We start from the raw sequence: 15,290 nt of genomic DNA on the forward strand, positions 1-15,290 counted from the left end.
GAACCAGGAATTCACATGGATCCTAAAAATATGCATTTTCAAAAATCATAGGCGGATACAGATCATTGAGATTGGGGGTACACAAAAAGTATAGTAAATAAGGTTTTTGTTGGTACTGTTTCTAAAAAGGGTGGCAATGGTCTTGTTATGTTACAATTTTCTTATGAGAGAACGACTAAAATTGTATTGGTCATGCATAGGCGGTGTCAGGGCACCTATGTTGGGAGGTAAAAAATAACCCCCCTTTTTGGACGCCTGGTTCCGCCTATTATAGCAAAAACGTGTCAAAAGAGGATGCACAACAACTTTGTATATGTTATCACATGATACCTTTCATTCACTGTTCGTAAAACTGGTGCAGCATCGTGATCTTCGCCCAAATGACTCGCTTCACGAATAGGACCCCCCAATTCCCAGTGCTCTGGAGCCGCCCCTGGTAAAGGTATGAACTTGACATTTTCAGGGAATGTGCCCAATTTAGTTTTAGGAAAAGTCAGAAAATTTCAGCATCGTAGCTTCAGCGGTTTCGGAGATATTCCCGAAAAACCTGAGGGGTGGATAAAAACAACCCCCCCTGCCACTAATAGGGTTAAATGGCTTTTCGGGAATAAGGTCAAAGTACATACAAAGATAAAATACACATACGAAAGCTTACCTATAGTAACACTAAAAATGCACAACACCCATACGAAGCTTTTTATGTTTGTTCATGAAACAAACATTTTTATTTCATATTTTATATTTTTATAAAACTGAAATCCTTAAATTTCATAGTTTTACCCCGAAAGGTTGGTATGGCATTGCTATACCATCTTTCAAGTTGGTGTGGCGCATGCCATACCTGCCATACCACATTCTCCACCCATGGGCGTAAGTAAGGTAAAATCGGCCGATTTAGCGGCAAACAGCAGATGAGCGAGTTTGGAAAGGCATGCCCGAAGGCCGCAAACTCCTATTTATCCGATCCGATATCCGATAGCGATTATTTCTAAGCTTTTCTTTTCACGACAATGATCATGGGAGTGAATTAATTAATAGTCTTCCGAAAAAAATAATTCGATATGTTTTACAGATCCATAGTTACATCCACACCTACCTATCTGTGCATTGACAGGGCAGCACCATTATTATTTCCAAATTGGTTTAGAAGGAAAATGGTACATTTTTATAGTCGATCCAATCAAATCGTCCTTGATCCTTTATTCGGGCTGCGCTTAGATTTTATTCTCTTTTGTGCCTACCTTTTACCAGTAATGGCCTCATTCGTTCCCGAATTGGGAAGGGAAGGTGTGATCAAAACTGATGGTAGGGGAGATCGTTTAGCCTTCTTCGCAGTGTTCGGAAAATCGACGAATGAACCGAGCGCCCAATCATACAAAACATGTTCCACCGACACATATATAGGACATAGGTAGGTATGTAAGTACCTATTTCACCGCCCCCGTGAGCCTCGTCTGACACGCCACCCGCGCACGGGGGGGCCGCCAGGACAGACAGCCGCCTGATTGCGTCCATCAATCAGCCGGGCCACGATTTGTCAGCTCGGGCTGCCATGGCACGCGGCCGGACTGGTTTCCAGGTGCCGCCGCGCCGGCGCTCGCGGGCCCGTCCCGCAACTAGAGGGGGTGATCCCTGCTGCCGAGCTCACGGCCGTAGGTGGCGCTCCGGTCAACCACAATTTATAGGCCGGCGGACGCACACAGGCGTACTTTTCCGCAGCACTCAGCGACAATGCTGGCGAATTGTTGTCGGTGCACTGCTGTGGGCCCTTGGGGCGGCCATTTCGAGCCAGCGTTCTACGGTAGGTGTCTGATCAAGGATCGTTCGATTCGATTCGAGCCTCAGGGATGCCGTACCAAAACTAGGCTATTGATATGCTTTAAAATATCGCAAATTTTTCAGGAGAAAACTTTTGATTGATATCTCTGGTAAGCAGGAATTAGGAGTGAACCATTCCAAGACTGAGTTAAAATTACAATTTTCAAAATGAACATGACTCCGGAGACTCTCTGTAGGGGATACCTTACCATTAGCCATGAATAGGTAGGGGAGAACCGTGTAAGACGCCCAGGGTAGGTAAAACGCCCCCATGCCCTTATTTACGACACAGTTGTGTCCTTGCTTTTATAAACATTACAGGTGAAACTGGTACTGTGGAAGCAAAATGCTGATGAAGTTTGGTGGGCACCATTATCATTAGGCTGACTTTATAGCCAAAACATAATTTTATGAGATTTCTTAAATAAATAGGTATCTGTCATAAAAACGACAATATTTCACTGTTCAGTTGAGACTTTGATCTGAGATGTATTCGGTAAGCAAGACTAGTTTATTGTCTACCAAAAGCAGTGCGAAATGACTGTGCCACGTTTGTTGATTTATCAGATATGCCGCTACACGCAGACATTGTAAAATTCACCAAAACACCCCGGCACCTGGTTTGTATAGGTAAAACGCCCATATCATTTTCACATGTAAAAATGTCTTTTTATTACACAAAGCGAGTCATACATCAGACCAGTATGGTAGGTGGAAGCCCATCAACTAGCATGGACGGCGACACAAGTATGGCGCTAGATCTGGGTTAGACATAATATCGCGAGCTTCGGTAAGTGTATAATTTTCTTTCATTTCATTGAATATTTGCCTATGTATATCTTTGCAACGAAATGGACAATGATCTTCCTTTTCTCTCTGAGGACTGGGATTTCCCTACCTCCGTCACATCAATAGAAAGCAATTTTCTAACAACAGATCAGAGCTCTGCGATTGAGGCGGTTCGGGAGATATGTAGGTACTGCTCAGGCTCAGAGTCTACTTCTGGAACTTGCTGTTCGAAACGAGACACATACACATCACCATCGCCACAATCATCAGCTGCCGGGGCCAGTAAAACGGATGCAGTGTTGCCACGAACAACGGCCAATGACAACCGCTGCCACAGCCACGCCTGCTCCCGACGGTCCCCGGTGTTTGCGGCCATGCGCGCACCCAATTCCTTCACAAAGGCTCTCTGGTCGAGGGACCACAGGCACCTGTCGTCTCAAAGGCCACTGGTGTCTGCCACTGTGTCTTACATTCCAAAAGTGGCTTAATTGCGATGCATTGCTGCCGTCGGGTAAAGAGATGACAAAAACATTGGAAACAGTGATTTTTTTGCCATTGGCCAGTTTATTGAGCGAAACAACTTTGCTTGCAAATGCTGAAGTATCGTTTATTTTCGAAACGGTACTCCATCTAATTCGATTCTCCGAAGACCATGCTACTGACCGTTTCTACTTACCTAAACATAGTAGTTAGGTACGGCTGAAAACGGAATATTATGCAATATCTGTGCAAACGAAACTCATCAAGAGGTGACAACCAAGTGGGGGCGTTTTACAACACCCGTATTGTAAGACTGCAGACTGCAGAGTAAGATTGTAAGTTTGCAAAGGTCTTGCAAAAGCTCATTCTTGCTGAATGCAACATCCGTGTGACTTGCTTATTATTTAGTTCAATAGTCGGAAGATAAATTTCAGCTAGTCCCTGACCAATTATCGGTCCTGCATATTCGGTCCCATGTGGGGCATTCCACGATAGATCGTACCACTTTTTTCCAATTTGACACCCTCATCTCTCGGAATTTGACGGAAATTGGTCTCAGGGGTAATCAGGGGCTCTGAATCTACCTGTAACAATTTCAGGCTTATCAGATAAGTATTTTTTGAGTTATGGCGCATAACATTTTTTGGATCTTGCTTTGCAGCGCTAAGCTTGGCGGGCTGTAACTCTAAGACGGATTATTCAAATGCCAGATGTTAGATAACATTGAACTTGCAATGAAACAGAGATTAATATGCATTTTTGAAATTTCGATAAATAGGCTATTTTTGATATATGACATATCGAGTTTTCTTTCATTTGTATTTTTTGGACTTTGGGACCAATTTTTTTTTTGAATTTTCATTTCTTTAGAAAAATATTTAGGCTCATTGTTAAGAAGTGTGCAAAAAATTAGGAAGGTGTTCTTTCTATAAATGTATTTATTTTACGTCACGATAACGATTTCGAATAGTGATTTCGGGAAGGGAGCTTACAAATGGCGTGGTAAAGCTGCCTAGTGACATCACGGGTTACTGAAATTTCAATTGAAGTCTTAGTCATCTGAAAAAATGAAAAGAGGGTTCATCCAACCCTCTTTCCTATAAGCGCGAGAGTGAAAAAGGACTGTTTGGTTCTGACATTGTTTTGGACGCCAATGACCATAGCTGTCCGAGATGAAAGTTACAGGACGCATACATGGTGTCCTCCAGAGGTCTCACAACTTATATATCTGGGAATTTTTGAAGGTCACATGAGTCACGTGACATCACTGTTATAAGTCAATGGGGAAATATAAAATCTGTTATTTTGGCGCCGATAATGATCTAAAACTATCTCACGTACATGGTATCGTGATTTCATGCACTCCTTGCAAAGTCCAATGCTTCACTTTGCATTGTTAACCTTGCGTGACGTCATTTATGACGTCACTAGGGTCGTACGAGTTTTTCGTCAATAACTCCCGATCAAATTGAGCTAGAGAGTCGGGAAAGCCACCAATGGACTCGGGAAGACCTTCCGAATCGAATGATATGCCATATGATACCCTTTGCCCAGCTTCGTGACCTGAGGGGCTCTGACCTGACCTTGACCCGAGGTCAACTACTTAAGTTGACCTCACCCTAACAAAAAGTATACCATTCGACGCACCTGAGCTAGGCGAACATCATGATGCCAAAATCGCGGCTCTGCGGCCATTTTTTGCGAAGTTATTTACTAAAAACCGAACCCGTAACTTTCAGTCACTTGACCTGACCTCAGACGCTACCGGTTAACCTGAGACCTTAAAATTAGGTACCAATCGCTGCGACTTGTAACGGCACACACGCTTCGTTTTTTCCACGAGGCTCTACCTCTATTAGAAGCGAAAACGGCGTGCTGGGGTCATCAACCCCTCCGAAACCCATTTTGTTTGCGGGAAAATGAGGAACTTATAGAAAGAACACTTTTCTAATTTTTTGCATGTCGATTTGCAATGACATGAAGTTTATTTTCGAAAAAATAAAAATGTGAAAAATTTTGGTCCCAAAAGTCATTAGAGGCAAATGAAAAAAGATTAAGGTTTTTGTTCAATCAAAATTTTTCTTAAGATTTTTTAAAAAGTAATATCAATTTTTGGTTCATCGCAAGCTTAGTGTTGTTTCCCGTTTGTTGGTTGCATAACCCGTTCTTGAGTTATAGGCCATCAAACTCACCGTTACAAACCGAAGTTAAAAAAATGTAATGCAATATAACTCAAAAAGTTTTGATCTGAGAAGTCTGATATTTTGCCAGGCGTCTTTGGGGCCTATGATTACCCCTAGGACCGATTTTCATTAAAATCTGAGAGATGAGGGTGACGGGCCTGGTACGATCTATCGTGGAATGCCCCATGTATCGGATATATCGTGAGGAAGCTAAGAGTCGCAAATGTATAATTTCACTTATGACGTCACTGTGACGTCATTTCAAGTGGGATCGACACCAAATGTGGACACAACCACGGCTAGGTATTCAGGAATATGTGTGCGAAGTTTCGATTCTCTATCTTGTCGCGTTGCGACGATATCGTCACTGAAGTATAGAAGGGGCAACTATATGCCCCCCCCCCCCAGCGGCCGGCGCACAGTGTGGCCAAACGCCAGATTAGCGCGAATTTAATCAAAAAACGAATTTTGGAATTTTGACTTTTTATAACTATCAGTCGATAGGAAATTGTCCAAAGTATGTCAATATCACAATATTTTGGTTCAATGTCTTCCTTTCGATGTCCAAAAAGCTAGCTAAAGTGGACATACGCAATGCCGGTCCCGGCTGTGCTGAAATCGTCGAAAACCCGCGTCATGCTTACAACACATTTTGGCGTAATTGTCGGAAAGGTTTGGAAATAATTGGAGTGGCATATGACTACTGAGCCTATATTTGATAGTATACCCGAATTCTATAGGTATCCTTGGACTAACCGATGAGTTATGCTCATTTGAAAATGACCTTTTCAAACATCCCCTGAAAACACTGTCCATCTTAAAAACGTAGAGATATAAGAAAATGGCCAAAAAACTCCACGCCAAATCTACCATGAGAAGATTTGCCACACTTTTCTGGACATGATCCATTCAAGAAACCCTGCCCCAACCTGCCCCCCGGCCTTTGGCTCAGCTTTGAACGTATCGGGTTGGCCCGCCCGGGGAGGTCCGGCTATAGGGTGGGCGCGGCGGCGGCTCCGTAACGTTACGCGAATGGCTCAACCGCTGTATTTCTGACTTGTTATATTGCAGAATACGGTTGCCAATGAATAAATATTGACAATTTTTCAACCCTCGCCCATATAGGGGGTGAGGGTGGGGTCGAAAGGACCCCTCTCGGTTTTTCGCAAAAAGCTCATGTAAAAAGCGGCCGATCGCGACGAAATTTTCAATACCCTCGAGTTTTATCAATTTTACACCTACCCATTAAATTTCACGACCCTGACCCCAATGACCTTTGACCTGTGACCTATTTCTCGAGACCATGTTTGGCCGGAAGCGCGATTGGGCGTATGTTTGCTTGCATTAGCCGCGCGTTTGCAGTCTTTTCGTGGTTTCAAGCGTCTAAACATGTGATATTATGATGTTGGTCCCATGCATTATGGTCGGTGTCAAGATCACTTGAAGGTCAGGTCAGTTCAATGACCTTTGATGACCTCGGTTCACCTTTTTTAGTTTTACATGCTTCCAGGCTAGTTTTTGGTCTTTGGAGCTGATTTCGAATTTAGTATAACCATTTGAACATTTAGGAAGAAGTTTTGGTGCCTTCGTAACATGCAACGAAGCTGTCACTGGCGGTTGACACCTATTAATTATGAATACCCGGCAGGACTGGTTGGCCTGACCTGACCTGACCCGACCTACGTTCGCGGCTACCAAAACACCAATACGGGCGAGGGTTAATGACATGAAGGTTGCTTATGGTGTAAGTCTTTGTTTTTACTCCCATTGCTGAGGTTCAGTCCTATCGGTGCGTGTATTTCAGCAACCATCTACCGATTCATGTGCTTCACCAGGAACATTCCCACAGAAACATAATTAGATGTTGATTTTTTTTTTCAAGCAAACTTTGGACAATCATAAGAATTTACCAGAGAAATGATGGGAATTTCGTAAACGATTCCTCCTCCTAACATGCCCATCATTGCTGGGACCCACAATTTTATGCCTCTTAGTTGCGGTTAAATTCCAGGATTTCGTAATCAGAGTCGGAGTCGTTCGGAGTCAACAGTTCTGACCCTGCAGTCAGAGTCGGAATCGAAATCGATTTTGGAATCCGGACCAAGACTCGTAGTCTGAGTCACCGAAAATCCATCGACTGCGTGGACTTGCCATGGCTGCGGAGTCAGAGTCCGAGTCGATCGTATAAGTCGACAGTTTTGCCCGGAGTCAGAGTTGAAATTGACTTTTGAAAGCCGTAGTCGGAGTCGGAGTAACTCCATCGACTTCACAGCCCTGGCCTGGTAAGCACATCACCCGTCGTAAGCTAGTCCTCCTTACTTTTAGAGGCGAAACTATGCCATTATATGCCAGCAAGCATTTATAATGCATCGTAAAAGGTCTCACATAGGTTTAAGTGTCAATTTTGAAACCAGGGAACCACTTTCAACGGATCCGAGCAGCGCTGGGATTTAATTCGCGCTAAACTGGTGTTTGGCCACACTGTGCGGCGGGTGGCGGGGAGGCCCTGCGGCGCCGGATTAAGGAATAGAAAGGAATCCAATCCAGCTGCTCCTATCCGTCCTGTCACCCAACAGCTATTCATGGTCGATGCAGTTCTTGATCAGCAGAAAAATTTGTTAAGGGAGTGCCGATCTCTGACAAGTAGTAGGTACAAGTAGTAGGTAAATTCATTGTATAGATAAATAACGTCCTTTTGCTAAAAGCTTTTGATGAATCTGGTGTCGGAAAAAAACATGCTTCCAAGCGATCGGCGCTCCAATGCAAAAAGGGGAGTATGGGGCAACTTGGCCGCTTTTATTAGAAAGCGTTGTATCTCAAAATTGGCAACCTATTTCTGCACTGTCTCAACGATGGCAGGTGTCGCATTCATTTTACTTTGCCCTACAGTAAACTGAGAATGATAAAGTAACTACTATGCTTAGATTTTGACGTTTTGAAAAGGTCTGCAAAGCGGCCAAATTACCCCGCTTGCAGGTTTATTTGGCCGGTGGGGTGGGGCAATTTGGCCGGTGTGAATTTGAGGCCTGGAGTTTTATGTTACAGTCGGAGTCGAGTCAGCTTCAGCGTCAGCAATGGCGTGTGTCCTATACGCATGTTTAGGCTGACGCGGTGTCGGACTTATATTCGAATGTCTTTGGCTCAGGTCTTGTCAGTGATGTTAATTAATAGGTATTTTCCTGCTCAGCTGAGAATGCGCTTCCCTTGCGCACGCTGCTCAATGAAACGTTTGCATTAATTTGTCATAAAAATATTGTCCCAATGTAGCTTTTAATTAGTGAGGGGCATAGGCGGCGGAACGAGGAGGGCACCGGGGCACCGTGCCCCCTTTTGATTTTGGCATTTGCTCTATGGGCGTTGCATGGAAAGAATGGAACCAAAAGTCGGCGGTGCCCCCCCCCCCCCCGTAATTGAAGGTGTTCTGCCACTACTGGTGAGGGGCATAATTTGGAAAAAAATACAATTTTTATTTTAGTCGAGAAATAATCGACTAATTTCAATTTACATTTCTTTGCAATCAATGAAATAACTCAACTCGATATCAATCCCTCACATCTTGTAACCTTCCCACGTCTGCAAACACGTTTTCGATACTTTTTGCGAACTGCAGCTGCGACTATCAGTTTGATTTGAGCAAATCCCTGGCTTCTTAGTTATACTGCGTTGTGTAGTGTCTTGACCAGCCGCTATACCTAAGGCAGACTGTACCGCAATGCCACCGCCGGCGGCAGCGGCTGTGAGCCCAACCAGCTCGGCACCACGAGCTTAGCAACTCGGCTGTCCCAGCATAGCAATCCTGAGAACACCGGGACACCGGGCCCCGGCCAAATAACCCCGCATTGCCATTCTGATAATTTTGTCTATAAAGTCGCTACGGTTATATGGAAATAGGTGAAATTGCTCTTGGAAACGTGGAACACTCCTAAGAATGGCACCACAATGTCGGAATTCGTTTACAGCCCAAATAACCCAAATTACTGCCCAGATAATGTTATGCATTTTTTCTAATGAAAGTAAAAGTTACCACTTTCTAATGAAATTCACGTTTTATTGATTTTGAATTGAGTTTCAAAGGGGAGAGTTTTGAAAAATGTCATGGTTTAGTTCCACCAATGACACACGAATAGAGGCTAAAATTATTTCGCTCACTTTTGTCAGACATCGTAATTCGTACAGGTGGGGGCGGCCAAATTATACTGCCGGCCAAATTACCCAATCATCCCCTACGGAATATGTTACCCCTTAGTCTTCTTATATCCGTACCTAATTTTACCTGCCTACTGTTGGATATCGATGATTGTCAAACGCAGCTTCATGAATGTAGATTTCCTCGACACCAATAGCAATCCTTGGGGCTGGGACTTAGAATGCTCCTTTCTTTGGGTTCGCCATTGCGAATTGGATCTTAAAACCTACGGGCCACTGAACATGTCACCCCTCATGGGTTCCTAGGTCTTTTTACCTAATAACTGACCGTCACTTTGCTCGCTAATGTTATGCGATAGCAAGACATCCCCGAAGTAAAAAATACTTTGCTGCTGCAGATATGGTAGCACCTATCAAGGCAACCCAGGCTGCCAAATTTAGCAGACGTCGAGTTGGTCGCAGTGGGTGGTGCGTGACAGTGCGTGATAATTGCGTCGCTCTGTGTTGGTACCCTACACATTCGATTTTGGTAGGTAAATGAATTATGAGGTGTAATGGATTTTGTAATAGCGCTGTATCGTTTCTAAATCCTCAATCTAAACAGAAAATATCTGGTTTCATGCTCACAACCTGCAGTAAATTGAGGCCATTGCAGCTGGAATCAGAATGCTGAAAATGAGATTGGTTATATGGCCTTGGTGAGATTGCCTTTTGAGGTGGGGCTAGAATTACCGTGTATTTATTTAGGTTTGGTATTCTGGTTTGGTTGAAAAAAAAACGATTTTCATAAAATGGCTACATCGGTTGGTTAGTTGTAGTGTATTTCCATGCTGAATCGTGAAGTTATGCAGCTGTTCTGATTCGGGAGGTTGCATCAAAAATGAAAGCAACTTGGCCTTTCTTTACAAATATCAATAATGCTCAGTTGATATTTGTATTAAGATTTGTTGACTTGTTGCACTTGTTTTTTTCTACAGGTTTCAAAGAGTCTGTGGCATTGGCTTGAAATGGAGCTTGGTGTGACCTTGGGGGTTGAATTCCATGGATTGGCTTTGCATGTTGAGATCAGTCATCTATGCTAAGCTTTCTTTTGTAAATGGTTATGTTGTTTCATGATGATAAAGCTGTTATTGTGAATTATTTAGCTATTCTTCTTGGGAATCCATATTCTGTTACATTACATAGCTGCATCATGACAAAATCTTGAAATCAAATTGAAATTAGCAGTTGTGTCTGTGACACAGCTAAGAGGTTTTAGTTTCAGAACCTGGTTGGTTGGCAAAAAGCATTGAAATTATTTTTGGTCAAGCTGGGTCATTTCAGCATATCATTGTGCACTGTTTTGTTGTAATCATTGTTTTGCACATCTCTTGTCTGGTAATGATCTTGACTTTTACTTCTGGTTACGTGTTCCAGGGACAAAGATGAGTAATGAACCAGGTAACATGAAGACAAACTACGGAATGGGCTTCACCATCCAGTCCATAATTGACGAAAATGCTGACCTGCTAAAAATAAATCCAACAAACACAGGTGAGGACCCATAGAGGCTGCTAGAGTGCTGTTGACCCTGATGTTTTGCTTGTGTTGTATTTTGCTGCCATTTGCTGCTGGTCAACAAAGAATGCACCAGCTAAACACAAAGCTTAGGAGTGAAGGGAGGGAAAGGGCAAAAATGGCCACTTTTGGTATTCTAAATAAAATTGAGATAGAGGGGCAGAAAACATGCAACTGCTCTACAATCCCTTCAAGTGTAGTTTTAAAGTCATTTCTGCTCCAGAAAGTATTCATTAATTGGATCCCCAAAGTTTATTTAAATCAAAAGCTATCGACAAAATTATTTACGACCTTATACAACGTCCATGAAATATTCAGTTGACCGTTGACCAGTGGCCATCAGATGCGCCTCTCTCAATACGAGTAAAAAGCTTGATTTTTTTTTCTTGTCTACCGCTCTTTTATAGGAAGACACCCAATGGAACAATACCTATAGCATCGTATGCTTGAAATAGGCATGCTTAAGACTGCATGGCACATAGGTTTAGCCATGTTGCAGAATATCTAATATTTAATACTTTCCTTTGTGGTTTTATGATGAATATCTCGTAGTTAGGCATATAGTTTTCATGCTGGTAAATAAATTCCTTTGGTTTTATGTACAACAAGGCTACAAGCCTTCTAAAATCTGATACAATTCGAAAACGCTCGCCTCAGCTGTCTTCACTGAACAAAGTCGCGATTTTGCGCAGTGGAAGTGAACCCAGAAGTTCCCGGGTTTCTGGGCCCTGTGATAAAATGCGTTGACATCTCGCGCCGTGCTCCTAGTTGGCTACTGCTGAATGTCCGACGGCCACATACTTTCCCGATACGATCTGATGCGCCTTGTCAACAGCCCACCGCCTGATCTGCAGCAGGCTTTACTGGCACCTTGTGTATAAACCGCCACCGGTGAACACAAAATCCGTTTTACGGTGTCCATTGTTACCACTAGAGCCGTGATTCCTGTCGGATGCCAGCCTCTTCTGAGGCAGCTCGCTCGCCTTGTGCATCTCCTGGCGTCATGACTGGCGTATTGATCGCTCTGCTGCCATGATGACGACACCGCAACTCTGATCCGGCCCGAGCCGCTATCGCCGTGCACATCGTGAGGCGCCAGACCTCCGGGGTCGTGCGGTACGCGGGACGAGCGGGTTTGTTCAACCAAACGTTCTCATTAGGTGTATGCTTAGACATGCGGATTGCGGATGCTGGTAGTCTTCAACACAGTGGATCGAGCCCTGCAGGCTGCTGAGGAAGAAGAGCAAACGGCCAATGGGATTTCTGGCGGAAAAGCTGTCGGCCGTTGAAGGGTGGCGTCGATGGTCAGGTCAATAAGCGTATGTGCGAATGGGTCAAATTATACTCGAGGGGATTTTTACGGGTTAATGGCCGCGTGTTTTTTTCGGTATATGCCTCTTCCTCTAGACATCACACATGTTGATGGTTAGGTATATTTCAGTTGGTCATTAATGAAACGGTAACAATCAATAGACGGTTGGGTACAACGCCATTCATCCAATCGATCGATAGAAGATAGTATGGTACAATTCAGAGATCAGATCCCGGCCTTCAGCCTTCCGGCACTCGATCAATAGTCCGTGCTCAAGTGCGCCAGGACATTGGACGTGGGCGTAGTCAGTAGCGTATGTATGGCTGCACACATACATTATGCAAAACCGAGCTGACTTATTTGGGATAATTCGATGGGGGAAGAAGCATTGCTCTCGACTTTGCGCTTGAGTCGCGCATTGACGTTATTATTCGCCACTTCTTTTGAACACAGGTTAAATGTCATGGTATTCATTTAACATTTTCACCCTGCGAGCCATGACATGGCGACCATGTCAGAGACATAAACGACACGTCCTTTAAATGGCGTAAATACACTCCGTTTCTGCATATCTAAGCACCGTGAATGCATTATTGAATGTTTAGCAAGGGAGGCGAAGCCTTTTGGCGAGACTGGCCTCTGTCGCTTGAATAATATGTCGCGACTGCTGGCATATGAGCCGCTGTCAATCGTTGAGGCAGGTAATGCTAGTTTCAGTTGAAGAAACGTGAGCGATTCTGACTGGACTTCCAGTGCTGGGCTTGCCAATTCCAGTGTTCGGCCTTTGGTAACAGAATATGCCTAGTACAATCCACAACCAATTCGCTTGAGTGATTGTCTCCTGGCATGCGACTTTGCGTGGCTTTAGTAAAACCATGAGTGCTGAAAGCAGAAAAACAACAGCTTTGGACATCAATAAAACAGCATTAAAGGAACTTGATAATGTGTGCGGTTTTTCCTATGTAGTGGTAACACGATTGGTATTTACGATCCAATGTAGTTTCAAAATGGGAAAGCATTGCGAGGAAGTCCTCTGTTCATTTTTTTTAAAGTTCCATATGGCCATCTATCTATCCTTTACTGGGCCAAAAACTCAAGATCTTTCATCTCTTCGATGTTCGGAACTATGCTGATTAGGGATACCTAGTTTGATGCATTTTAACAGCGATCCTTGCAAAATACAATCCGCAAACAAAGTTTTCTATGAAAAATATTGGCCACGAACAACTGTTGGCTTACCTGAGTTACCACATCACGCATATAAGACATTTTCTCAACATATTGCCAATTTTTATGATTCGAGGCCTGTCTGCTCCTAACCGCAGTATGTAATTCCCGCGACATCGCCCTGTCCGTCCACCGTCCAGTGTGCTCGTTGTCGGGCGGCCGTGGAGGTTCGACGGGGCGGACGGTCACAGCGGCTGCTGACCCGCGGCGACCCGTACTCGCAGCGGCGAGGCCGCCCCCTCGCACACATACACACACGCGTGTCCGCAGCGCCGAGCCCGTCCCCAACGCGCAGTCGTGCCCCTGTCCGCCACAGGCAGCGGCGTGCCTACCCCTTTCCACACTCACACGCGCGCAGTGCGCACCGTGCGCACCCGCAGAAGTGCTGCTGGACCTCACCCTGCCGCCGACCCCTGCCGCCGCCCAGCCGCGGCTCCGGCCGCAGATGGCCCCGCTGTGGTCCTGCAGGACCAGCAGCCCTGCTGTTAGCCGTTTCCGTGGCCACGTTCGCGGCTCTGACCGCAGATATCTGCTGCGCGTGGCGGAGGACGAGTCGCTGCCCCGTCTGTTCAGCGCGCCAACTGCGCTCCTCGTGGCGAAATCGTCTGACGGGCGGCCGTAAATACACCCCGTGCCTGCGGCAGACGCAGACCGAATCGTTACTGGTTTAGTAGGGCAGTAGTTGTTGATGGAGTAGACACGTGGCGCGGGTTGATTTAGGTGGTGGTGACGGGTGGTGTGGGTTACGCCCCTAAGTTGGTGCTCCCCGCCCCCATCCTCGGGACGGTACTTCGGTGGTGACAGGTAGTGTGTGGCACACCCCCAACCCGCACGGAGCTCTCCTGACGTGCCACTAGCTGTGTCCCCCTCCCCACGCATGCGTTACTCGTGTGCGTGTTTGTAGGCTATAGGTTACGCATGGGCGTGACCCTAGGCTGCAGGTAGCCCCCCCCCCCCCCGGGGTCTTCCAGTGCCTTTAGGGGCAGGCGAAGGGGCACGCCCCCCAAGCTGCCACGCACTGCACCAACATTCCATGCTCCGCCGCAGTGCGATGACGGCGCGGTGGGACGGGGCGCTCCATACTTCCGCGAGGCCCAGCGGCTGGCCAGTGGCGCTGCGGCGCCCTGCAGACCGGCCGTTACATAACGCCGCCGGCACCAGGGAACTTCTGCCGAGTTCGTGCGACGCGGAGAATCACAGCGAGCGAGCTGCACGCGCTGTCGCCTAACTATGCCCGATGAATTTTTCACCGCTCGGACGTGTTCGTAGTGCAAACGAGCCTACATTGATTGCAGTTTGGACTTTGGACCACATTTACTGGAATATGATTTGATGCATACCTCAACTGGAATTCATGGAAAGGAATTGTGCCAACATTTCCTATGAGGCATTTCCAGTGAGCAAAATAGTGACAATTCAGGCGTTTTCAGTGGAAGGCTGCTTCGCGCCGTAGCGACAGCACGCACGAAACAGCAAGTGGCGAATGGTGATGTGGGAACGGGCGTTTTTATGCCGGAATGCCTCTCTCCTCCAGCTCAGCCTCTGGACGAATAAGCTGCTAGCGACAAACGGAAATCGGTGTCGTAAAAATAGCTTTAAACATGTCCCAAAATAGCGGTCATTGTTTGGGCTCCGCAAAACATCAGGCTCATTAGAGAGAATGCTCAATATTCTCTTGAAAAAAGGATTCAAATCGATGACCCTTTCTTACAGCGCTTTCCGAAATGTGTCCTCAGTTTTGGACTGGGTCGACTTTTTACGTCTCGAGCGCAATACAG

General features: G+C 45.6%; 1 protein-coding gene across 7 annotated transcripts in view; it reads left to right on the forward strand.

The window, feature by feature from the left end:
• Positions 1–1,696: 1,696 nt before the first annotated feature.
• LOC122382274 (thyrotroph embryonic factor-like) overlaps positions 1,697–15,290 on the forward strand; it is a 30,993-nt gene continuing 17,399 nt past the window's right edge. For 2 of the 7 annotated variants that reach the window (XM_043367411.1, XM_043367421.1), the window contains exons 1-2: positions 1,697–1,801; positions 10,833–10,949. In XM_043367411.1, coding sequence (XP_043223346.1) covers positions 1,732–1,801; positions 10,833–10,949 — 187 coding nt within the window. In that variant the 5' untranslated portion in view covers positions 1,697–1,731. Of the gene's footprint in view, positions 1,802–5,197; positions 5,203–9,856; positions 9,946–10,832; positions 10,950–15,290 lie in introns of those variants that run through there. The other 5 variants (XM_043367441.1, XM_043367450.1, XM_043367430.1 and 2 more) reach the window with 5 other exon arrangements.

Source organism: Amphibalanus amphitrite, unplaced genomic scaffold, assembly GCF_019059575.1.
Source record: "Amphibalanus amphitrite isolate SeventyFive unplaced genomic scaffold, NRLGWU_Aamphi_draft 000011F_arrow, whole genome shotgun sequence".
NCBI lineage: Eukaryota > Metazoa > Arthropoda > Thecostraca > Balanomorpha > Balanidae > Amphibalanus > Amphibalanus amphitrite.